The 25,556-nt window shown below is 46.8% G+C and overlaps 2 protein-coding genes across 3 annotated transcripts; one reads left to right on the top strand and one right to left on the bottom strand.

Annotated features, from left to right (window-relative positions):
• Nucleotides 1-997: 997 nt before the first annotated feature.
• On the bottom strand, nucleotides 998-5,779 carry LOC148839833 (GTPase IMAP family member 9-like). Of its 2 annotated transcripts, XR_016086311.1 has the most exons (4): nucleotides 5,648-5,779; nucleotides 2,562-3,374; nucleotides 1,980-2,184; nucleotides 1,725-1,815 (listed from the first exon to the last, which is right to left on the bottom strand). XR_016086311.1 is itself a non-coding variant. In XM_088908499.1 (3 exons), the coding sequence occupies exons 1-3, from the start codon at nucleotides 5,676-5,678 to the stop codon at nucleotides 1,688-1,690; spliced, it is 972 nt and encodes a 323-aa protein (XP_088764625.1). In that variant the 5' UTR covers nucleotides 5,679-5,779; the 3' UTR covers nucleotides 998-1,687. The 2 variants fall into 2 exon arrangements, 1 of the variants encoding a protein (XP_088764625.1); XM_088908499.1 differs by lacking the exon at nucleotides 1,980-2,184 and having other exon boundaries at nucleotides 998-1,815.
• Nucleotides 5,780-12,873: 7,094 nt separating this feature from the next.
• Nucleotides 12,874-15,415, top strand: LOC148839832 (ankyrin repeat domain-containing protein 9). The gene has a single exon (XM_088905069.1). It carries the CDS (start codon nucleotides 13,098-13,100, stop codon nucleotides 13,986-13,988), a length of 891 nt encoding a protein of 296 aa, XP_088761195.1. The 5' UTR covers nucleotides 12,874-13,097; the 3' UTR covers nucleotides 13,989-15,415.
• Nucleotides 15,416-25,556: the final 10,141 nt, after the last annotated feature.

The raw sequence follows: 25,556 nt of genomic DNA, 5'->3' as shown, positions 1-25,556 counted from the left end.
TACTTGATTGATCTCATCCAGCTGTTTCTTGAAAGAAGCCAGGATATCAGTTTCATGGACATGGCTGGGTAGGTTGTTCCACACTCCCACCACCTTTTGTGTAAAGAAGTGCCTTCTGTTCTCAACTTTAAGTGCAATTCCACATAGTCTCTTTTTGTGTCCTGTGGTTCATGTTTCACTGTTCAGCCATACAGCTACTCATTGGTGAAGCCTGTGTGCAGAAATATTGGCTGTAACAAGTTTTCCTCTGATTTCTCGTCTTGCCTTTCACTCACAACCAGACTGCATTCAGACAGGTTACACACATAGCTCCTTCAATTCTCTATAAAACTTGAATCTTGAAAAATTACCTCAACCTTAAACATCTTCTTGCTTTATTATTACGAGGCACATGTAGATGCAGCTCCAGACTGACTCTCGATTCTGAATGTATAGTGACGTAATGTTGATTATTAACAAAATGTCAAGGACCGTGAGGTTCGTTCTGTTCCCAAGGCTTCGAAAAAAACAGAGATTGAAGGAGAGGAGGTGAAGAAATGACACTGTCAGTGATCAGAAGTGCTACAGAGACTGACATACAAGCCAAGATTGCGATATGTCCACACTGTCGTGCTTAACGTCAGCATTGCCACCCACTTCTACACTGATCTGGTCAGATCCCAGGAGCTCAGCAGGCCTGGGTCTGAGTGGGAGATATCCAGGCAAAAACTCCACCGCTTCAAGTAGTGTTGATAGACAAGTAGGTGGCAGTCTTTCCTCTGGACCAGAGTTAACAAATCAAGGATTCAGTGTGGTGTCTGAGGACACTGTACTGCAGGAGGTATCATTTTTCAGATGAGACATTGATTAAAGGGCAGTTTGTAAGAGGTGTTAAACCTTGTGTCCTGGAAACTCCACTCAGGGTTGAACAATCTCTTTATAGTTCCCCCTTAATTCACTAGCTATGGTAGTTCCACCCCCTCCCCTTCCTGATCTTCTGTGTATCTGCTGGTGCAGAATGGTGCTGTGTGTCTCCAGATGGGGCTGCTGGTACAGAATGGTGCTGTGTGTCTCCAGGTGGGACCGCTGGTAAAGAATGGTGCTGTGTGTTGCACCTGCACTAAAGTGAAAGATAAAGGATGGTGCTATCTTAAATATTCAGCAGTTTAGAATGAAGAGTTGTGGCATTAATTATACCGTCAAAAAAGGCCATACATCTCCCATCAAGCTGCCCATTTCTTTTGTTGTTTTCCATTCTTACTGCTGCAGGGGGATATTCCTGTCTTCCTAAGAGATTTCCTGCTGAGTGCTTGCCAGCTCCAGTCCTCCCACACAGTGGCAGCCTCAGCTAAGACAGCCTGCAAGGCGCTGCTGTGTTTTCACTGGAAGGCTCTCCTGGGCTGCACCTCTACTCACTGCAAGACAACAGCACACGCCCCAGAAGGCACTGTTTCGAATGGGTTTCTGAACATTGCTGAATCACAAACTGACTCCATCCAGGGGTTTGAATACTAGAGTCTACAAATCAGTGAATGCTTTTATTTCAATGTTACAAGGAAGTGCATTGAAAATCAAGAACAGGAGGAACGTCTTTACGCAAAGGTTTGTGGGAGTGTGGAGCAAACTGCCAATCCCTGCTCTCAAAGTCCGTTCCCTGGCTTCTTTCAAGAAAAGATCAGTGACTTCTGTCCATCCTGTTAAGAGGGAGTCAGGTTTCCTCTTTCTCTTTCTCCAGCTCCGGATCCTTCATAATATTTCCCATCCCATCCTTCAGTTCTTCTGTCTCTGCTGGAGCTTCTCTTTCTCCCAGCGGATCTCTTCCTTGGCTTCTGGACACTGCAGAACAGAACCAGAGCAGTAGTGAGTTCCTGCTGCCACCTCTGAGTGGACATGCTCACCAGGTTCAGAAAGCAGGGGAAACACAGGGGGAGGAGGAGTTTCTACCCTGTAAAGTACTGTAACACACACGGCCACCGGTGAGTGTGTAAGAGCCGGCTTACCAGAGCGGTGACGTCACCGCCCTTCCCTGTGATAGCAGGACCGCAGCCGCTGGGCTGAGGGGAGATCTCTCTTTAGCTCAACAGGCTGGATCCCTGTTGAGTGACGCAGAAGGCCCTGGTTCGAGTCCCCGACGGTGGGGGGCCGACCTGTCCAGGCAGCAGGCGAGGGCGCCCACGTGAACCCCGTAGCGTTACAGTACTGCTCCTACAGTGAAGGTAATAAAATGTGTTTACTATGTCAAGCTGAATAATAAGAAGAGTGGCACAGAGGTTAGCACTGCTGCCTTACAGCACTGGGGCCCTGGATTCAATTCCTGGTGTGTCATGTGTGTGGAGCTTGCATGTTCTCTCTGTGTTCATGTTGTTGTCCTCTCACAGTCCAAAGCCATCCTGATAGGTTCATGGTCATCTGGAGAAACCGGCCCCGGTGTGATTATATGTCTGCGTGTGCCCTGTGATGGACAATCGTCCCGTCCAGGGTTCAGTGCTCCCTGGGATAGGCTCTGGGCCACCATGACCCGGACTGGGATTATTGAAAGCGATGTAATAGTAATGATTGTTATTATTATCAGAGACACTCACAGTTTAGCGGGTGCTCAATGCTGTTTTTCTTCCTCACTGGCAGCTTGGGCTTTTTCTCCTGGGTCTCTTCCTTTACTGCTCTTTTAGCTATTTTTTCATTGCCATCTGATGCTTCCTCTCTCCCTCCTTCCCGATCCCTCCATTTCTTCTCCTGCTCCTCCTGTGTGATCCCTCTGTCGCTCCCCAGGAAAAAGGCGTCAGGGCTCCCTGCCACCATGGCCTCGATTTTCTCCAGCAGCTCTGTGACCTGACCGCGATCGCCTGTGTCGTTATTGCGGAGAACATGAACCCTGTTCCCACATTTCTCCACCAGCCGCTGGAGGTCCTCCCCTCCTCTCTTTATCGCCTGCTCAAGGGCTGTGCCCCCCTTGCCGTCCCCCCAGGTGAACAGCACTAGCGTGTGTCTCCAGACCCTGTCTCCCAGAAGCCCCAGGTGCTCCTCCACGGCTTTCCGGTCCGGCTCCGTGAATGGGGCCAGGGGAATGGTCAGGAGGAAAGAGTGAGGCCCAGGAGGGCACAGGGACACGCTGCGCACAATTTCCTTCTTGACCCAGTCCGCCGTGCCCTGCAGAGAATACCAGCCCGGCGTGTCGACCACGCTCACCAGCCTGCCGGCTACTTCCCCCTGCCTCTTCTCACACTCCTCCGTCAGTCTCCGGGTGTCAAACTCCTCTCTGCCCAGGATGGTGTTTCCTGCTGAGCTCTTCCCCGTCCAGACCCTGCCCAGCAGGACAATCCTCAGCTCTGTGTGTACGCATGCTTCAGGGGAAACTGACGGGCCCCCTTCTTTTTCTGCTGCTTGGACTCCCTGACCTGTCAGAAAGTAAGAATGCAGTATCTGCTTAGAAATTCAGTTGGAAACCCAAGATTGAGATCAGAGGGTCTCTGGTTATTCTTATAGGTCACCTGAATCAGACTCTCCAGCCCTGGTCCTGGAGCCCCAGTCCAGTTACTCTTATAGGTCACCTGAATCAGACTCTCCAGCCCTGGTCCTGCAGCCCCAGTCCAGTTACTCTTATAGGTCACCTGAATCAGAGTCTCCAGCCCTGGTCCTGGAGCCCCAGTCCAGTTACTCTTATAGGTCACCTGAATCAGAGTCTCCAGCCCTGGTCCTGGAGTCCCAGTCCAGTTACTCTTATAGGTCACCTGAATCACAGTCTCCAGCCCTGGTCCTGGAGCCCCAGTCCAGTTACTCTTATAGGTCACCTGAATCAGAGTCTCCAGCCCTGGTCCTGGAGCCCCAGTCCAGTTACTCTTATAGGTCACCTGAATCAGAGTCTCCAGCCCTGGTCCTGCAGCCACAGTCCTGTTACTCTTATAGGTCACCTGAATCAGAGTCTACAGCCCTGGTCCTGGAGCCCCAGTCCAGTTACTCTTATAGGTCACCTGAATCACAGTCTCCATCCCTGGTCCTGGAGCCCCAGTCCAGTTACTCTTATAGGTCACCTGAATCACAGTCTCTAGCCCTGGTCCTGCAGCCCCAGTCCAGTTACTCTTATAGGTCACCTGAATCACAGTCTCCAGCCCTGGTCCTGCAGCCCCAGTCCAGTTACTCTTATACAGGTAGGTCACCTGAATCAGGGTCTCCAGCCCTGAGAGATAGCCCTGATAAAGATGCACTGTTATTTGGTAATTTGCTCTGCACATCTGGCAGTGTAACACTCAGACACCCTGAAAGTGGATTCCCATCTGCGGTTCATTGTCTCTGTAGTGTAAAGTGAGTGAGCAACTTCTCCATCTTTAGCACAGTGGTCAGATTTCTGTCACAACTGCAGCTCTGTTCACTGGGTCCCAACAGAGGCTGATTGAAGTGGAAATATCAAAAGGGGAAATTGACGAATCGATAGAGCAAGCCTCTATGATGTTCAGCGCAAGGCGAACTGTTCTAATTCCACATTAAGGCTCACCCTGTGACTGCTCACTGTTAGACCCAATGTGGATGATGACAGGCATCTACAGCACATGCAGTGATCTGAACGATTACTGAGCCTTGGTTTAGCTACAGAATAGCAGGAGGGTCTGTTACAAACTGATTAGAGCCAGGGACTTTTGCTACTCTCCTGTTTAGTAGATTGTGTGATTATTTAAATAAAGTCTAGTCAGACAAGCTCCAGAAAGTTAATCAGGATTTAAAATAAACTACTATGAGAATGATCTGATGGGAGCTCTGATTTGTGCTCCAAGACAGCAGAACAATGGATGGTTTTTATTTTGTCTTTAGCTCTTAGTGTTTATTTTTATGGTTGAAGTAATAATAATGAAATGTCTGGATTAGAGGCTCAAGCGAACGCTGGGAGTGATCATTGCTGAAGTCACTGCAGATAAATACAGCTGAGGCACATCTGACTTGGCAAGGGGGAGGTGAGCAGTGTTATTCATTAACTATAATAGCGAGGTTGGTGACAAGGCATCAGTCCCTACTGAGAGGTTTTAGGACACATTTATAAGTAAAAATAACAGAGATCTAAAAGGAGAAGAATTTGCAGGCTACCAGGTTCATACAGACTTTTCAAAAAAACATATATGCTTGTTCTGGAGCTATACTGGAGTGAGAGTAGTCTGTTACAGCCAGGAAAGTACAGTATCACCCATCAGCACAGTGAACAGGCACTGATCACCTGCACACTCCAGCCTGCCATCTCGTTCCAGAAAAGGGCATTTTCAACAGTGGAGACTTATCCTTAACAATAATGATATGGAGAAAACAATTGCTGGCTGACAGGACAGGTGAAAACAGTTTTCTAGATTTCTAATAGGTTTATTTAGAGCCCACAAAATATATAGTAAATTTCAGAAGCCAGGGAACGAATTTGATTAAAAAGGTAAAGTGATCATTTACAAAGTATATGACCATAGGTGGATATGTAGCGGCTATATCTCTAGCTATTAAAACAGTATATCAAATAAACTGTGAATAGTTTCATCTTTAATTTCTGGGCATTTACGATGTAAGTACATAGAGTAGATGTAATCACAGCCTCCCCCTCAGAGCCAGCGCTCTGTCAGACTCCAGAGCTGCACAATCTGACCAAGGCGTTCAGTCTCCGCGGAAAGGAAATGGCGTTAGAGTTGAACTTGAGACTCACCACAGCAGGAGGCAGAACCAGCTGCAGCCATTCCTGTCTTCTTTCTCTCGCTGCTCTCCTTCAGAAGGACAACTTTCTTTCTCACAGTGCACGGTGCAAGTTGACATCATCAGCGGTTCCAAAGTTTAATTTCTGGTGAGAAAATCCAGGCTTATCTGCACACTCCATGACAATGAGCTCCACGCCCTTGGAGTTACAAGCCCTACAGATAACAAGAGGAGGTCAGGGTCAGACTGAGCCAGCTAGAAATTTAAGAGCAGAAGACTTTAAGAAAGGTTACAAACGAGAGGTCATTCACACGTTGAGCTTCTTTAGCAGTTAGTACATAATTGATCCCATACAGCTGGGTCTTGAAAGAAACCAGGATATTAGTTTCAATAATATGGCGGAGCAGTTTGTACTTCCACTGGTGCTTTTTGGTTCACATTTCATTGTTCATCCTGAACAAATCCGCTGGGTTGTCTTTGTGAGTCTCTTTTAGAATTTCTAATACTATCAGGTCTCCTTACAGTCTTCTCTGTTCAAGACTAAAGAGACTCAGTCCCTTAATACTTGTATCAGGTCTCCTCACAGTCTTCTCTGCTCAAGACTAAAGAGACTCGGTTCCCTCAGCCTGTCAGTGTAGGACAGAGCCTTAATACTTGTACCAGGTGTTGTCACAAATCATACTCCTGCGTGCACCTCCCGGCGTACACACCGGCGCCGCTTTTAGCAATTAGCACGGCACTCCCCACTTTCACATATAAACCCCTTCACTCCATTCACTCCTCGCTCACTGTTGAGTTAGTCTTTGCCTTTCTCTTGTGCGCTTTCCTTCAATTACTGTTTACTGGATACCAACCCCGCTCTGCCTCCAACCTCGACTCCGTCTCTGCCTCACGTCTCTTGGATTTGTTTGCCTTTCTGCCTCGACCTCTGGACTCCCGACCTAGCCTGGCTACTCCAACCTCGAACTACGTCTCTCGTCCCTTGGAAGTCTGACCTGATTCTTGTTGGCACCCTAATAGGGTCCGAACATCTACACCACTAGTCCTCTTTCATCAGTGTGACAGGTGTCCTCACAGTCTTCTCTGTTCAAGACTAAAGAGACTCAGTTCCTTCATCTTGTCAGTGTAGGACAGCCCCTTAATACTTGTATCAGTCTCCTCACAGTCATCTCTGTTCAAGACTAAAGAGACTGAGTTCCTTCAGCCTGTCAGTGTAGGAGAGCCCCTTAATACTTGTATCAGGTCTCCTCACAGTCTTCTCTGTTCAAGACTAAAGAGACTCATTTCCTTTACCCTGTCAATGTAGGATAGTCCCTTAATACTTGTAACAGTCTCCTCACAGTCTTCTCTGTTCAAGACTAAAGAGACAGCTCCTTCAGCCTGTCAGTGTAGAACAGACCCTTAATACTTGTATCAGGTCTCATCACAGTGTCTCTGTTCAAGACTAAAGAGACTCAGTTCATTCAGCCTGAGAAATGGTCATAGTTCCCTATGCTATTCTACTCATTACAGAGTTTGAGGATTGTCCTTCTGGTTCAGCAGATTTAACAGTTATTAATCCCTCTACATGTGTGTCGTGGTCCGACAACAGAGGTTTTCTGTCATCCTTCAGGCGAGATTGTAATAGAGATGTGAGGTGGGCCTCCAAGCAGGACTCTCAATCCATAATGGAGCTATAAAAGGTAACACTTCTGAAACAAGTCAAAAGGTTGACATCAATTCCCCCTGTAACACACAGAGATTTAAAGGAAGTTTGCCTTGATCTCACCAGTAGAAGCTCTATTTCATCAACACTTTGACAGCCATCAATGTGCACAATTCCCTCTCACAGTGAGATCAATGTTAGTCCTAGTAAAAAAAAGGATGTATGTGAGTATTTAATACCAGTGAAATCTATCTTGGATCAAAGCATGTTCATGTCTGAACAACTGAGCAAGGGGCCCATGCCCTCTATATAGTGCTGACTCAGCTCTATGGAGCCCCATGCCTCTATATAGTGCTGACTCAGCTCTATGGAGCCCCATGCCTCTATATAGTGCTGACTCAACTCTATGGAGCCCCATGCCTCTATATAGTGCTGACTCAGCTCTATGGAGCCCAATGCTCTATATAGTGCTGAATCATGAAACTAAAACTCTAACTCAAACTCCATCATTAAGTTTGCGGACGATACAACAGTCATCGGCCTGATCACAGATGGTGAAGAGTCTGCGTACAGGGAGGAGGTTGAAACCCTGGCAGCATGGTGCCAGGAGAACAACCTCTCTCTGAACATCAGTAAGGAGATGATTGTGGACTATAGAAAACACCAGGGAAGAGATCACACACCTATCTACATCAATGGGACTGCAGTGGAGAGGGTCAGCAGTTTTAAATTCCTGGGAGTTAACATCTCAGAGAACTTAACCTGGACCCACCACACCAACACTGTGGTCAGAACAGCACGGCAGTGCCTGTTCTTTCTCTGCAGGCTAAAGACGTTTGGCATGCCATCACATATCCAGGCTAGCTTCTACAAGTGCACTATTGATAGTATCCTGACTGGTTGCGTCACTGCCTGGTATGGGAACTGCTCCGCCCGGGATCACAAAGTACTGCAGAGGCTGGTGAAGTCAGCGCAGCTCATTAATGGCTGTGAGCTACCAAACATCCAGGATATCTACTCAGCTACAGTAGATGTCTTAACAAGTCCAGGTCCATTCTCAAGGACCCCAGTCATCCCAGTCACAAACTGTTTTCCCTCCTACCGTCTGGTAAACGGTACCGAAGCATTCAGTCCAAGTCCAACAGATTACGGAACAGCTTCTACCTCCAGGCAATAAGACTGCTAAACAGCCGACCTGCAGCTCCTTCAGCAAATCACCTGTAATGGCTACATGGACACACAGTTTTCACTGTATTCATCATACTGCACTACTTGAATATATTGCACACACCATGGACACATAGCAGCTCTGCTCATATTGAGTTTTATTCCATTTCTATTACATCTATTATTATGTAACCTTATTTTCGTAACCTTAATTTTGTGATTTTTGTGAGCTCGCAGAAAAGACATTTCATTGCCAGCAGCTACTGCTGCACGCCGTACTGTTGTGCATTTGATAAATAAACTTTGATTTGAATTGATTTGAAATCAGTGTTGAATACTCTCAGTTCAGGATATAGACCACATGCCTTGAAGATAAGGTTCACGGTCCCTCATACTGGCACTCAGCCTAATTGGAGGAGACATTACCCTGTTGAAGTGCAAGACACTTTGATTGAGAGAATTCATCCATCCATTCATCTTCTGACTGATGTATCCATTACAGAGTCACGGGGGAGCTGGAGCCTATCCCAGAACCAGCATGCATTTACAGAATTTCAATTAACAAATTGCTGAACCAATGAAAGAAAGACCCTACACTTCTGAAGTGACTGCTATCTGCACAAGCTTCAGAAACTGGGTGTAATAAGAACGAGAATAAGAAACGAGAGGACTCTCTCCAATCCAGCCTGCTTGGCAGTTATTAGCTAATAGATCCAAATGATCCGATCATTCAACCATTTCTTGAAAGAAACCGGGATATTGGTTTTGATATCATGTTTGGATGGTGTAAGAGTGTGGAATTTCTAGCTGCCTATTCACCGGGCGGAGGTTCGACACCCCGGGGTGAGGTAGAGAGCCCATGCGTAGTCTGGGAAATAATGAACGGCGAGATTCTACGTGAGGGCAGAGAATTCTCTAGAGAGGAGAAAGCCTTCCAGCTGCTGTCAGGGTTCTGAGGCGAACACCGGGAGATCGCATGAGAATGGAATACAGGGTTCCCAATGAAGACCCCAGGTGGAGCTGATGCACATTCTCAAGCGGAGTTAGGGAGGGGGGCCTCTAGTGGTGCACAGTGGGAAATCCCCTCCCACTGTCGCAACAGCCTGTTCTAGACTCCCACCACCCTTCCTGTAAAGGTGTGCCTCCCGTGCCCGGTTTTCAGTGCACTTCCACACAGTCTCCACCTGTGCCCTCCGGTGGGTGTGTCACTGTTCACGTTGAAGAAATCCACTGGGTTGATCGTGTCTTTGAGATTTTTGTATCAAGTCACCAGTCCTCTCTGTTCAAGACTAAAAAGATCTGTTTGTATTAGCATGTTACCCTATGAACCATGATAAAATGAGATTTTCCTCCATACTTTGTCGACATCTGAAACAGAATAAGAAAGGTACTATCCCGTGTCCAGTTTCTCTGTCCTCTCTGGACAGCCAGGTCTGTCCCTGTCCAGTGTCCAGTGTCTATGGTCAGGTTGTGGTCACTGACCCTGTCCTCTCTGGACACTGAGGTCTGCCTGTGTCCAGTTTCTCTGTTCTCTCTGGACGGCCAGGTGGGTCTTTGTCTTGCCTTTTTGATCCTGGCAAGATATTCTGCTAAAGGAAATTCTTTTTTTTAGTGTCTCGTCACATTTGGAATTGTGTGTATTTTAATTTCACTGTCCCAATAAGATTAATATGTATTTTTTAGATTTAGCTTGGATTACTGCTGCAGGGATTTTGTTTTGGGATTTACTGTAGATCTCCTGTGCTGAACTCCAAAAGCATTCCCCCCTGAGAACAGAGGAGTTCTGCAGGGCTTCTGCAGGGGCTTATTCTAGGTATCTAACACTCACATAAAAACAGTAGGCAATATCAAGGCTTCTGAAGGGCTTCTACAAGATGATATATTTACAGTCTACATTTCCAGGTGTATTGTTTTCCAGTGACTAATATTGTTTCATATGCTTTTCTTTAAACATTTTAAACTCTTGATGTTCTTTGTTAAAGTGTCAAAGAAAATTGTTAATCACAGTCAATCTGAATTGTTTTGGTTCTGTGGCTTTCATGAGCTTTTTTGTATTTACTGAGCTCAGAATAAAGCTCTGTAACACATAAGACACATACTGTAGGAACACATAGGAATCCTGCATAAGGTTCACATTTTATTAAGGCTATTTTTTTTTTAGAAAAATAGTTTTAAAGGGAAAACTTGACTTGTTTTCTGTCATCGGTAGCTATGACGCAGTTAATGCACTGAGGTACAATCGGTATGGCCCTGTAACGATCAGTTCTTTCCGGACCCTATGCGGACGACACAATCCAGGGAAAAGTGAAGAAACACGAGGAAAAAAGCCATGCAGGATACGGGGATGAAAACAGGGGGCGTGTCCTCGGTGCCCTGGTGTTCGGGGGAGGTGTGGCCGAGGCAAACAATCCAGGAGAAAATCCAAGGGGGAATCCAAACGGAGGCAAAAGTCCTAAACCGGGCGGTCCATCGAAGACAAACAAGATTTAGGAACAGGAACAGGAACAGGAACAGGAACAGGAAATAAAACCTTAACGGGACCAGGCGCTTCCAGCTCCCGGACTCGCCTGGTGCGGAAACCAGAGCAGAGCCAGGATTAGAGTAAGCGTCTGGCTTTTTCAGGAGAACTGAAAGGGGGCTGGAACAGGGAGCAGGTGCGGGAGATGATGTCAGAAGTGAAAGAGCTGGAGCGCCCTTAAGGGGGAGGGACTACAATCGTGACAGGCCTACTGCTCTGAAAATTGTGAAAATGCCTTTACTGTACCTCAGCTGGTTTAGTATTGCTAAATTCCACTTGTTAATTGAATAGTTTCTGCAATCAGCTAATTTAGAGCACAGTGAATTGAATCAAACAGCCTTCTGCTGGTCAAACATGAGCGCATGCCAGCCCTATCAGTAAAATGTGTTTTTCAACCCAGATCTGTAGTAGGTTTGTTGGAGATACTGTAGGAGGTACAGATTTCAGGACCATGATCAGCTCCATTTAGAAAACCACGGACAAAATCTAAAGGAGTAAAATTATAAAAGAAAGCAGCCATGTCCAACACATGGCAAACTATTGTAAAACATATACTGTATAGATAAAACCTAAAAACAGTCCTGGATTTGAGAAATGTGTAGAATTTTTTTGACTTAGGTTGAATATGATTTTAAATGAGGGTCTCCATGTACATAAATACTGTAAGAACACAAGAACAGTCACAGACAAGACGAGGCCTATGAATCATCGAGCCTGTCTGGTAGTTAGTAGCTATTTGATCCCAGGACCTCATCCAGCTGTTTCTTGAATGAAGCCGAACAACATAACTGGGCAACTTGTTCCCTGCTCCCACCACCCTTTGTATAAAAATCTGTTCTTGGCTTTAATGCACTTATTCTGTGTCAGTTTCTGCCCTCTGAGTTTCACTAATCATTTTGAAAAAGGCCACGTCGTGCCGGTGCCTTTGATGATGACATATTCTGCGTATATGATGAAATACAGTACCTCACCCCTCCTGCAGGGGGCACCTCTGGACTTAGAGGGCTTGTGGAGTTAAAATGCTCCCTGCAACACTCCCTGAGGTACACAATTCAGGCTGCTACTGTAAAATACCCTGCAGTGGAAATATACAGTCTGTAGACTGAATAAATAATAAATAATTTCCTGGATGGGAGACCTCCTGGGAAAAACTAAGGTTGCTGCTGGGAGAGGTGTTAGTGGGACCAGCAGGGGGCGCTCACCCTGCGGTCTGTGTGGGTCCTAATGCTCCAGTATAGTGACGGGGACACTATACTGTAAACAGGCGCCGTCCTTCGGATGAGACGTAAAAGCGAGGTCCTGACTCTCTGTGGTCATTAAAAATCCCAGGGCATTTCTCGAAAAGAGTAGGGGTGTAACCCCGGTGTCCTGGCCAAATTTCCCATTGGCCCTTACCAATCATGGCCTCCTAATAATCCCCATCTACTGTATGAACTGGCTTCATTACTCTGCTCTCCTCCCCACTGAGAGCTGGTGTGTGGTGAGAGTACTGGTGCACTATGGCTGCTGTCACATCATCCAGGTGGAGCTGCACACTGGTGGTGGTGGAGGGGATCCCCATTACCTGTAAAGCGCTTTGAGTGGAGTGTCCAGAAAAGCGCTATATAAGTGTAAGCAATTATTATTATTATTATTATAACTGCATCAACTAAATCAAAAATAATCTGTGAGGACCTGGCGAAAAGAAAAAAGACCGACAATTCTGAGGACGTTTGCATTCAAAAACGAACTTAGGAAAGCAGGAATGACAGTGACGATGAGGGTCTCGCCGCTCTCATCATCACAGCGCTTACCGCTGCGTCCAGCGCCCGAGGGGTTAAGGCTGCCGCTGCGGCGCATGCGCAGACGCGCGCCGCTGCAGTGAGGCGCCCGGCCGCTCGGCTCGGAGCGCAACCGTGCGCGCGCGTGTCGCTGAGTCAGGGCGCGCTTCCTCGTGGACGTGTCAGAGGACATCCGTGAGTGTAGCATGTAATACCGGCCAAAAGCACCGCAGTGAAGCCATAACCGGATACCGAAGTGTCTTTGGATATGTTTGTTTTTTAACCCCGGCGGAGAGAGAGATTTCCCCATCCATTTTTTTAATACCTAAGAATAAAGGCGCCGCCTTGCCCTTTTGCCTTTCTCTGCTCGATCATGTCTAAGAATAGCAATGGGAAACCGGAGAGGCAGAGAAAAGGCAGCCAGGAGGACAACAGGGAGCACAGGAACCTCTCCTATCTGTTCTACCAAGCCGTGCGGGACCACAAGCCCGTGTGGATGCTGGAAGACATGCGGAATATGGAGATGTTTTACTGGGAGGAGGACGTCAGCCAGAGGTCGTACTCGCCCTCGGAGGCGCTGCTGTACGCTGTGGTCCATGACCACCATGCCTATGCCCGCTATCTGCTGAGCCATTACCTGGAGAAGGCGCTGGAGATGCCGGGTCAGCGCTTCTGCTGCTGCGCGTCCTCGGCGCCGCACCTGGCCATGGCGGTGCGCTACGACCGGAGGGACATCCTGGCGCTCATTCTGCAGGTGGTGCACCGGCTGCCCAGCCTGCGGTCCTACGTGAACCGCCGGGACTGCTTCCACCTGGAGGACGGCAAGACCCCCCTGCACCTCGCCTGCGAGCTGCTGCGCTCCGAGGCCGTCGTCCTGCTGCTAGGCAACGGCGCGTCGCCGCACGCGGAGGACCACAGGGGCATGACCCCGCTGGACGTCATCCTGGAGCAGCTGTGCGACTCGAAGGTCAACCTCGGGCCCAAGAAGCTCTGCCTCGACAACCTGCTGATGTTCATGCCCGAGGTGCGCTTCAAGATGAAGGCGTCCCTGGAGCGGGAGCCCGCCTGCTGGACGAAGGTGCTCGGAGAGGATGTTTTCACCTACCTCGTCGGGAAAACCCCGGCCCCGTTATTTCTCCTCTCTATGCAAAACATCCTGCGGCTGCTGCCCCCGGACAGGTTCCCGCAGAGCCTGCAGGAGCTGCCCATACCGAACGCACTGAAGCCCATCCCCGCCTCTTACAAAAAGCGAGGCCGCTATTAATGCGCTGTGAGCTGAGGATAAAAAAAAAAACAGTTATTTATTACAGTCTTGGCATGGTGACTGGCGTTGTGTTTGCGGAGCATGAATGAATATTTGTCTTTTTATAGGAAATCACATTTTAAAAAAAAACAATCAAAGAAGGCAGCCGACTACCCAACTCGCCGATCTGAAAGTATCGGTTGGTACTTTTAAAGCGTCTACAAACATCAGGTCTACAAAAAGCAATATTGTTTTACAGTGCAGAGGGATCATTTCTATTTATTGAGACTGCGATTTGCTGAGGGGCCTTAGCCTTTAGCATTGTCCAAGTGCAGCTAAATCTTTTTAACACAAATATCTAATGCAAGCATGATACATTTATTTTGTTATATGTTATCAATTCAATAGTGACTATGAAATATATATAAGGAAATAGCTTAATCAATTCTTAACTATATTCAGGAGAATATACAGTACATCCAATCGTGTTGATTACTGACCTGTCTGCGCAGAGTTGCACCTTTGTGGCAGTATTTAATATCAATTTTGTAAACATTTCCATTTTCTAACATATTTTGAATATTTATGTTTTGTCTTCCCGAAGACTTGTTTGAAACTGTGTCTCATTTTCTGAGAGGGTCGTTGTCTCCCGGCCGTGATGGTGAAACGACGGGTGCTGTCAACATTTGAACGCCTTGAGTTTGAACTCTTCCTTTTTCTCGGTTTAACAGAGTTTGCCTAAATCCGGGGTAAGCTATTTGAGATGTCTCATTCGGTGTAGCGCGCGCTTCCTGTGAGGGGGCAGTGTAGTCGGTAAGCCTCTGCTCTCATGACTGTGGGCTTGTGGGTTCATGTCTCTCCTGCTGTACCTCCTGTAGAGTGAGGTACCGCACCCCAGCAGCTCCAGTCCACCCTGCTGTGGAACTGGGCATCAGCACTGCTGTGGAGGTGCTCCCTGTGATGGACTGGCAGCGGGAGTCAGGTGCTCTCTGGCTGCTTCATGCCTGACAGCCAGGATGACCTCTGGCCTGCTGGGCCATAGTGTGTGGCCTGAACGAGATGAGCTTCTCAGTGCTTTGACACAAGCTGCTGGGCACAGTCTTGGTGAGGGGGCCTGGCCCTGTAGCTGGAAGGTTGTGGGCTTCCAATTAAGGTTGTTATCACCTTGAAGCACGTCTGTCCTGTAATAAACTCTACAAAGCCTGCAGATGCACATTGGATTGAAGAGTCAGCCCAATATCTAACAAAGCCTAATGTTTTTTTTATGAAATGCTTTGGAGCGGTGAATGTTTAAGCTGTGCGCAGTGTTATAGATGGCGAGGGCTAAGAGTTTCTCAACTGTGGTGCATTGTTTTTTTTGTTTGAGCTGTAATACATTTTTGTATTGTTCCACTGTCATCTGTTAAGGGTGTCTTTGAAGGAAAACAAATAAATATACCTCTTATGAATAACACTGCCCTGGTATCTTTTTAAGCAGAGTAATTTGAGTTCCAGTGGCTTTTAGGAGGCAGTAGATATGAAAATGAGAAGTGGGATAGAAGAACTGAAATGTGTGATCCACTCTTGCGCAGGTGGAGATAAAGAGAACTCTTGTCTGTTTGTCTGCTGCTAACTAGATTGAGTCAAGAAATGCATTGTTCAGTTGTGCTGTGGGACCTGAGGTTTGCTGACCACTCTTCTTTTGTGTCGTGTAATTATTTCTGTTGAATGCAGAGTTTTTAATGAGCCGCTCTCTGTGGGCAGCAGGGCCCAGGTATCAGAGTGGCCAGTGGCTGGCAGCGCGTTCAGGGGCTGGACTGGAGCAGTGCTCAGGAGAGGGGGAGACACGCCCTGAAGGGCGAGCCAGCCTGTTCAGTGAGGCCTGGGGGGGGGTTAGCTCCTTGTTCCCAGGCCGATCTGTGTTCCCTGGGACATGTTTCTGAAAAGGTCCCCAGTCCAGCCACTCCCTCACGCTCCTGGCCAGCACATTAAACACGTCTGAGCTCCTTGCCAACCAGAGAAAAGCCGTCAAACCTGTCGAAAACTTTGACTTATAATTCACATTTCAATAGATAGATAAGACTCCTCAATTTCCCTTCGGGATCAATAAAGTGTTATCTATCTATACTTGGATAAGTGTGTAAGTCTCTTTGTGGGTAAGTCTCTGGGCTCATGACTAACAGGGATGTGGGTCTGAGTCCCTGCTTGAATAATAATAATTATGATGCAGAGTGCAGGCTATAACTGCTGCCTCGAGCCTCTTAAATCTTACATTCATTTCTGGGCTAGGGCTCCTTCTGTGTGGAGTCTGCATGTTCTTTCTTGTGTTCATGTAGGTCATGTCCCATGGATGTGAGGAGGAGTGAGGCTCCTTCCTCACTAATCTGTCCAAAATGGCAAAGCTCTGCCACAATGCTGACTCCCAGTCTATGAACTGTGGATTCGCCACCATCCACAGTCAGTCCACAAGCAAAGAGGAGGAATGGAGGATTTTCAGTGAGTAACGACATCTGGGCTTCTGGCCTGGCAGGACTGCAGAAGGTCATTAGACTGGAGAATGGAGGTGGACAGAGCTGGTCTCCCACAGAGACAACAAAAATCGAGTGCGGCTAAAAACATCGAATCTCGAATCTCAGCCCCAGTCAGGGTGCTGACCCTGCAAAATTTCCCTTTCCACGAATGAAAAAGAAGTGCTTTGTTGACACAGGTTTTTCATTAAACGCTTGAGTCATTGTAGCTAAATCATTATGCTGGGAATGTATCTCGCTCATCGTTCTTGAAAAATGTATGAGACTGCTCATTTTATGTCTGCTAGAACAATATACAGTATGCACACCTTCAACCTTCAAACAATCATTCGACAGCCTAATAACATCTGAATATTTACCATAGGTGCTGAGAGACCTGTCATGACTTCCAGTAAATATTGCCAAAAACAGTGTCAACTTTATGAAGTTATTTTTCTATCAAAGCAGCTCTACAATATGTCAGCACTTTTTTACATAAAAACATAAGCCATAAAGACAGAAAAGTGTAAGACTTTGATAATAACAAAATGAATACACATAAATAACTTGTATGTTCATACTGTATATCCATCCATTTTCTAACCTGTGTATCCAGTACAGGGTCGTGGGGAAGCTGGAGCCTATCCCAGCATGCAATGATCGCAGGGCTGGGTACACACTGGACAGGACACCAGTCCATCACAGGGTACACACAGACACAACCACGCACACACTTTTCCCAGAAGCCAATTAACCTACCAGTATGTCTATGGACTGTGGGAGGAAACAGGAACGCCGGAGGAAACCCACGCAAACACTGAAAGAACATGCAAACTCCACACACATGGAAGATGTATACTAATGTATAATTGAATTATTAGAATGAGCCAGAGACAGAGGAAATAGAAAAGTGTTGAATAAAGCTAACGTGTAGGCTTGGACTTTTTAAATCCATGGTGAAGATCTTCAAATGAACGATTTTTTGTACAGCAACTATACTCTTAAAAATCTAAAAAAGAATTAACAAATGAAGACAATCAAATATTAAACAAAGGAGATGTTACAAGATAGTGCCTGTAAAGTAGAACTGTATTCAGAGACACTCCTGAGACAACAGTGTCATTAAGACATAATTGTGTGACTGATGCAGTTTGAAATGAAGAACCTGTGTTTCTGCGAAAAAAAAAGACAACTAAGGGGAAGGAGATCCGGGCTTCGGCTGCAGGAAATGAGTTTAAAATCTTTCCCAGGGTGAGTCAATCCGGCTCGTCGCGCAGATTTAATGCCTCTTTAATCCTCTCAGCAACTGCAGATTTTATGCTCAAGACCAGGAATGTATTGATAATGGAAGGAGCAGCTCTTTCTTTAATGAGAAGCCAGATCTGTGAAGCACAGTGAAGTCAAGGCAATGAGCTGAGTCAGAGAAGATTAATTTTCCAGCTAACACACAGACTCCAGCCGGCAAGTTTGTCTGAATCCTTGATGTGTTTTGTGCACATTTATGAGACAAAGGCACACCAAGACAGCTAAGTGTGAGGAACACATTACTTTTGACCTCTGTGCAGCTTGGCCATGCTCCCCAAATCTGAAAATGGGACACCAGCATTATCATTAAACCAAAGCTCTTTCTCTGGGGTACAGTGCACCTACCATGGGGTGGGGGTTCTGTGTCTGCCCTCCTCCTAAGAGACTGGACAAGCTGTAGGCACTGGACTGTCCCGGGACACATGGTCACCCTACTCTTGTGGCCTGATTCTGCATTATCTTAATAAACTACTAGCCCAGACCTAGAAAAACAAGTATTGTTGTGTTATGCTGTATTATTGCATTACTGATTTACTGTAGCTCTACAGTGATGCCGCAAGCTTGCTACAGCTGCAGCGTCCTGCAGGATTGCTCTCAGTTGCTTGAGGCAGCAATTTGTCAGAAATGTCCAGTCGCAGTCCTCTTACACCACTGCCTGCTGGTCCTTCCAGGCTTCAGCCGTCAGCCGGTGGGATCCAGACCAGCGAGCGAGGCTGTCCTTGGGGTTCCAGGCGGAAGATCCTGCTCCCCGACTTTCCAATTTGTTCTGTAAGGAGTATGGGTGCTTCTTGCCCAGTCTAAACAAAATATCTCTCCTGGAGCTGCTGATCTCTAAAGAAGACAACGTTTTCTTGTGCCCAGCAAACACTTAATCCAGGCCTGTAAAGTGCACAGAAGGGACCAGCAGCAACTTTGCAGGTCAAATGATAAAAACCCAAACGCCCACAACCCACAATCACTCATTTCTCCTCAGCATAGCTAAATCCCAGAGAAACTCCCTCATCGACAAGGATGAGCTCGGCTGCTCTCGGCACTGTGCTGCTGGCCAATAGGCTCCTTACCCAGAGTGGTTATCAGGTGTGTCAGGTAATGAGGACTCACTCATGTTGGAAATTAAACATAAGACGATGAGACTGGTCATAAATGAGAGGAGCAGGTGACCCCATCTAGCCCGTCCGGTAGGTAGTAGTTACAGTAATTGATCCCAGGATCTCCAGCTGTTTCTTGAAAACAAAACCAGGGAATCAACTTCAGCAACAAGGCTGGGCAGCTTGTTCCCGTGCTGATCAGAGAAGCAGTAATCTGAGGAAACAACCGCTGCTTGCAAGAGATGGTGTCTAAGACTGAGAGCAGGAGGTCCCGTGACTGGCTGTTCTGAGAACAGACTGTAATAGCGGTAATCTCTCCAGTAGAGGCCGCAAAAGGGCCTCTGTGTCACTTGAAAATAGGCTTCCCGGGTAAATTATTTTATAAAATAATAATTGGTAAAGGGTTTAGGATGGGTAATGGGTGTCAGCAGTAATTTACTGGCATATAAAGATCCTCATGGGGTTTTGTTGTTTACAATAAAAGCTGCAAAAGGTCTGCAATACAGCCTCTTATGCTGTGTAGTTATGGGGTCTGTATGTGTTCAGACCCCGGAGCCTCATTACTGAAGGGTGGGGTCTAGAACAGGCGTTTTGTACATTAAGAGTGGTGGGTGTATGGAACAAACTGCCCCCTTCATGGTTTCCTGGGGGTCTTCAAGATGTAGCTGGATGAGATCCTCAAGATCGATTGGCTGCTTGCCAAGTAAAGGAGTAGGACGGACCCGGCGGCCTCCTCTCGTCTGTGACCTTTGTATTCAAGCTGAAATGGAAGAAAAGCTCAGCAGCTTAAGTGTAGCATAATCGACACTCGCATCTGAATATGCAAGATCAGACCATCCACTGCCAAAGAGCTATTTCACGACTCCACACAAACACAACAACATACAGACTCCACACAGGCACGGGCTTGGGGCTGGAATCAAGCCACATCGGTTTCCAGCATAAGACTTCCAACTGCTCAGCACTGCTCTGCTGTGGTTAGAATTCTACAGTATGTTAGTACTACAGTATGTGCCTGGGGTTTGTATGTTCTCTCTGTGTTCACTTTCTGTTCTGCCACAGTCCAAAGACAATCTGGTAGGTTAATTGGCTTCTAGGGAAATCAGTCCTGGTGTGAGTGTGAGTGTGTGTCTGCCCTGTGATGGACTGGTGTCCTGTCCAGGGTGTATCCTGCCTTGTGCCTGTTGCTTGCTGGGATAGGCTCTGGCTCCCCTGTGACCAAATAAATGGACAGATCTTATGTACTCTGAAGCACTAAAGGATGACAATATGCATTTCTCTTTTTTAAGTTTTTATTTTTTTTAAATTAAGGTAAGAATAACCCAACACAGACAGATCTTAAGACCGGACACTAATATTCTACACTGAGTTTTTTTCTCTGCTTAGAGAGCTGTAATCAAGCCGGGATATAATGTGGTAATCTGAGGAGATGTATCTTTGATATCTATAGCTTAAATGACGTGACAGTGCTGTAAAAAAATAAAAAGAAAGCATACTAAAGAATAATTAACCCAGATATCGGAGGCATATAACGAACTATAAAAATATACAAACCGACGACCGAATCTTAGCCAAAATGCAATCGATAACCCATCTAATTTACAAATCGTTAAACAAGGTTTTACCGTGTACTAAAATTGAAATTATGGACAGTATCCTCATAATCTGAGAACACAATTAGAGGCAATTTATCTCAGTAACACCAAACCCTTTCCGTCCGCAGACATCAGGCTCGCCCGTGCTGCTGTTTTCCTGCTGCCTTCAGGATTCCACCGGGCCCGCGGAACGGAAGTGGCGGCAGCACGCCACTAGGTGGCAGTGTGGTCTAAATTAACAGGGCGACCAGTGAGCGCCTTCTCGGCGCCGGTGACAATGAATGGGGATGAAAATTCTGCTGCGAAGAAATGAGGTTAACTTCAGGCTGAGGCGTAAAATGGAAGATGAAGAAACGAAGCTGTTTTTTTTTTTTGCCGTGTTACCTCTTGAGGTCGGTGCATGCGTGTATAAGATGAACATTTCAGGTTTCTCCAGCCCCGGGTCTTAGAGAGCGCCAGGCCGGGGTCGTGTATGGGTCAGCAGTAAATCACCAGTCCGTAGAGGCTTGGAATAATTTTTCTGTGATCAATTAAGCAGCCGATCGGTTACATTAAGTGATTTAAAGCTCATTAGGGACTAAAATACGAGTGCTCAACAGCGTGACCTTTGGTGTGTATTTCTGTATACAAATTCACGCCAACTCTATAAGAACGATTTACTTCATTAAGCAGCCTAACGCCAATACGATACACAGTGCTTTTAGGAATGAATAATGATCACAAGTCCCCTGCCGACAGCTGCAAACTCAGGTACAGCCCTTAGACATTAAAGGCAAACGCTAGTCCGTTAAGTCCATCTGCCCTCGGTCGCTCATTCCCCGAAAGTGGCGCCGCAGCCCGGTCCCTGGCCCGGCGGGTCTGGACACAAAACCGCGCCGCGGCCCGGCCCCTGGTCCGGCAGGTCCAGACACAAAGGTATCGCAGCACGGCCCGGCCCCTGGCCCGGCACGTCCGGACACAAAGCAGTGCCGCGACACGGCCCGGCCCCTGGCCCGGTACGTCCGGACACAAAGTAGTGCCGCGACACGGCCCGGGCGGGACGTCCTTCCAGCGCGTCTCAGGACGGCCAGAGGAAGCAGAATCTCCGAGCGGGCTAAATCGCCTACTGCATCTGTGTAGCTGGGACATCACTGCCCGCTGTTGTGCAGCCCAACAGGTGACATTTGTGCGCGATTACACCTGAGAGCCACCTCGACGAACGCTTGAATGATTGCTTCTTTCATGACTTCAGTGAGAAGCAATAAGAAGCCTTGAATGGAAAAACATTTTTTTTTTCTAAAAAATCAACACTTTTGATTGAGGCGAAGAAACAAATTTCCGCCGCGGAAAAGGGGCTTTTTTGTTTTGAATTCCGCTCTGACTGTCACCATTCCAAGGTGCGTGCAGTGGGACAGGGTCTCGGACACTCGTGTCGCGGCGAATCCATTTCCCTATGGCTGCACGCCACTCTCGTGTGGGTTTCATGAGGGCGCGAACCGGCTCACAAGCCGCCCGTCACGGCCGTTTTCAGCTGAAACGTAAAACCCTTCTTCTCGGAATGGCTTTTAAATAACCGCTCTGACAAGACTGACATGATCAAAATGCAAGAGACGCTTTGAAACCATCGGCTGTCTTTATATATATGTATATTTCTCCTAGTTGCTTCAGCCTGAAATAAAATAGGCAGCTGCTTTTTACTGCCGAAAGCCTCTGCTGACAATATTTCATTTTCAGGTAAGAAAAGAGCTGCCAGATGGAGACTACATATTTACATAAAAAGTTAAAATAAACGATAAACAATGTTTATATGCGCCCTTCCCCTCGGGGCATCGATGAAAAGAGTCACCTATCATTTTGCACTGAGAGGTAAACATCCGAGATTTTATGATTATATTTTCCGCTCTCCTGCTTATTCCTCGCGCTAACAATGTTTACGGGTAAACATAATGCTTACAAATATTTTAATTAAAACCGGAGGCAGGGCAGAAGGGTTGTGGTTCGTATGACAGAGGCGAGTTTAATAAAGCGTGCAGTTCCCAGGAGGGGGGTCGTGTGAAGATACCTCAGCCGCCAGGACCGGTGAAAACACAGCTCTGTCCACAGTCCTCCCCCTGAACACAAATCCCCCTCCAGTGCCCCCATCCTCTTCCCACAGACACCAAGCAGTGTCCTGCTCCAAACCTCAAAGACACATTCAACAGTGTGTATTTCTCCCCTGCCTGATCACAGTAGTGTGAACTGTAATGCATTAGCATGCAGGAGTAGTTAGGGGTCTCCAGGAGTGGGTTGTAGGACTTGTATCAGGTCTCCTCACAGTCTTCTCTGTTCAAGACTAAAGAGACTCTGTTCCTCCAGGCTGTCAGTGTAGGACAGTCCCTTAATAACTGTATCAGGTCTCCTCACAGTCGTCTCTGTTCAAGACTAAAGAGACTTAGTTTCTTCAGCCTGTCAGTGTAGGACATTCCTTTGAGCTCCAGAATGTATTGTATCTTGTTGCTCTTCTCTGGACTGATTCCAGAGCAGAAATATATGTTTGCTACATGGTGACCACAACTGTACACAGTATTATAAATGTTGTCTTCCTAGGGCATTGTACAATTTTAATTTTCCTTGATTTAATTTTTATTCTTTCTATGTGATATATCCCTGTATCTGCTGGCTTCTGTTCCAGTTTCTTATTAACCAGTGCTAATTGACAACAACTGTCCCTCAATTTCTTTATTCTTAATTTCTGACTACACAGCTTTTATTAGGTGGTCAGTTTATAATGAACAGACACAGATGGGAATGACAGTATAATAGACAGGGAACAAGTAAAGGCTGAAAAGCAGAAAGAAGAAACACAACATGTGTTGCTGTTGTGTCCTTTTCAGGTGTGAGTATCTCAAGAAGGCTCCCCAGCTGAAATGTTGTGATATCTCTTTGTATTTTTAAGCATGGAATTACCCTTTACTTGTTCCTTCACCCAATACACTCTGACACAGCTCCAGCTCGAACCTTTTGCACCAGATATTCCCAGAACTGGCAGAAGTCAATCACTCACATTTCAAGCAAAGCTTGTGGATGAGGGCAGTCCTCAAGCTGAGAAATTGGTACACGGTTAATACCAATGACAAATCCATTTCAGCTTTTTAAGAGCACAAAACCAATTTGGACATTGTCCCGAAGAGGGAATTGACATCGGCTGTCCTGTGATTAACCTTTCAGCTCGAACAAAATCCAATAGACACAGGGGGGGCCCAGGAACGGGCTGGAAAATAATGGTTTGGAAGTTATAAAAGACAAGTCAACATAAGCTCTGAAGTCTTATTCAGGAATAGTCCCTTCAAGCTCAACAGTTCCCATGTTTTGTGTCTGTAGCTTGTTTTTGGTACCCTGCATACAACTCTGTGCTCTTGTCTACATTACTTGTCATCTGCCAGGTGTTTGCCTCATCTTAAATCTAGTCTCAAATCATTTTCAATTTAATTTGAAGCTTCTACAGCATCTGGTTTTCCTCATACTTTGGCAACATCTGCAAACCTGACTAGTGTACTAACTCTGCCAGAATCTAGATCAGTGATGTACAATAAGAAGAGCAGTGCCCCTGACACACATCCCTGTGGTACTCCCCTAATCACATCACCCTGACTGCAGCATTTACCACTTATCTGTACTGCTTTCTATCTGTTAACCAGTTCGCAGTCCATTACCTCCATTACATTCGATGGCAACTGCAATGTAGGGTTTCATCTTTCAGGATTAAGACCTCAACTATATGAAGACAAACAGAGGACTTGTGCGTTATGGACTAAGCGCATATACGTACGAGAGCAATTAATGTTGATAATCTACAGTTCTGCCAGTGAGCGCTGAGGCGACAGAGACAAAACCACACACCGGTTAGCCACTATCGCTCAGCCCTCTCGGGGCTCAAACGAGATTGAGAGTGGGCCACTCAAACCAGTCTCGTAACGTGCTTAACAAGGCAAGTCGCTCTCAACCGGGAGCTCCGTTTAAACTTTTCAGAAATGGAAACTTTGATGGATAGCCGCAATCGGCCCAGCCTCTCTGCCTAATGTGGAGTAATGCACCGCGCCGGTGCTGCCTGATGAGGTTTTCTTGCTGGGTATTTGCTTTCTGTTCCCAGAGCATTTTCCACCGCATCCCCCTGGGCACAAGGATGCGATCAGACTTCCTCCAAGGAGAAAGAAGAGTGAACCTTTTCCAACTCCCTGATATTACTGAACTGCCGCACGTTGTTATCATGCACTGCCTGCCGATCTCCTTTACCCTCGTGGGTTAGTGAAGAATTCCTCCAGCTGTGCTCCAGCAGTTTAACAATTAACTACCGGCTTCTGGGATGAGTCTCACCTCTCCTGCCATATGGCGGATAGGGACCTTCCTCCCACTGTCACAAAGCCGAGTTGAGGCAAAGGGGTGCAGAGAGGGGTACGGGCTGTGCCACGTGTTCCAGATTATATAGTATCATCATCACCTCCCAAGTCAGTTTCTCAATTCTGAGGCCAGTGTTCCTGCAGCTCCCTCTGGGTGAAGCACAGGCTGATTCATCCATCCCTGTAAGTTTTCTTTGAGTTTTAATAAGCCTCGATGTCCTAATGGGGTGACTAGAGATGGAGAGAATAATCCAGCCAGAGCAATAAAAGCCACAGTCATCGAGAGACAGTGTTTTTTTCGTACGCGGTAGATGTAAGTAGTTTTTTTTTAAAGAATGCATGACTCACTCCCCGTGCACATCACATCGCTACTGCTCTGCCCATTACTGCTCCGCTGGCTTACCAAAGGGACGCTGTAGCAGCCGACTGGGAAAAAACCTTGTTAAGCAACGGACAATCGCAGGTAGTTTCAGCTAATTAATTGTGGTCACTGGAGTTTTTGCCTGTGCTCTGCGGTGGTTGGTAGCTCGTGTCTGAATGTTGCCACACTTGATGCTAATCGTTAAGGAACGCCTAGGCTAAATGCATGCAGCTTCCATTTACAGATCCCAGCTGGGGGAGTCTGAGCCGAACACACTCCGGGTCATCGGCTTGAGGTTGAGGAGTTTACCTCTGGGAGAAGAGCAGTGGGCATTGTTACAGTGCGGGAGTGGGAGGAGGGAGGTTAGCGCAAACGGGAAAACATCAAGAAGGGAAAAAG

The sequence above is a fragment of the Atractosteus spatula genome, chromosome 2 (genome assembly GCF_055471065.1).
Source record: "Atractosteus spatula isolate fAtrSpa1 chromosome 2, fAtrSpa1.hap1, whole genome shotgun sequence".
NCBI classification, from domain to species: domain Eukaryota; kingdom Metazoa; phylum Chordata; class Actinopteri; order Semionotiformes; family Lepisosteidae; genus Atractosteus; species Atractosteus spatula.
The sequence above is the reverse complement of the archived record's forward strand: the minus strand, read 5'-3'. Positions and strand labels throughout refer to the sequence as shown.

Excerpts from the sequence above, each read along its gene's own strand:
- LOC148839832 (XM_088905069.1), top strand. The coding sequence starts at position 13,098 with ATGTCTAAGAATAGCAATGGGAAACCGGAGAGGCAGAGAAAAGGCAGC.
- LOC148839833 (XM_088908499.1), bottom strand. The coding sequence starts at position 5,678 with ATGGCTGCAGCTGGTTCTGCCTCCTGCTGTG. Across the intron at positions 3,375-5,647 it reads TGGTTCTGCCTCCTGCTGTG|GTCAGGGAGTCCAAGCAGCA; the intron begins GTGAGTCTCAAG and ends ACTTTCTGACAG. Across the intron at positions 1,816-2,561 it reads CATTGAGCACCCGCTAAACT|TGTCCAGAAGCCAAGGAAGA; the intron begins GTGAGTGTCTCT and ends TCTGTTCTGCAG.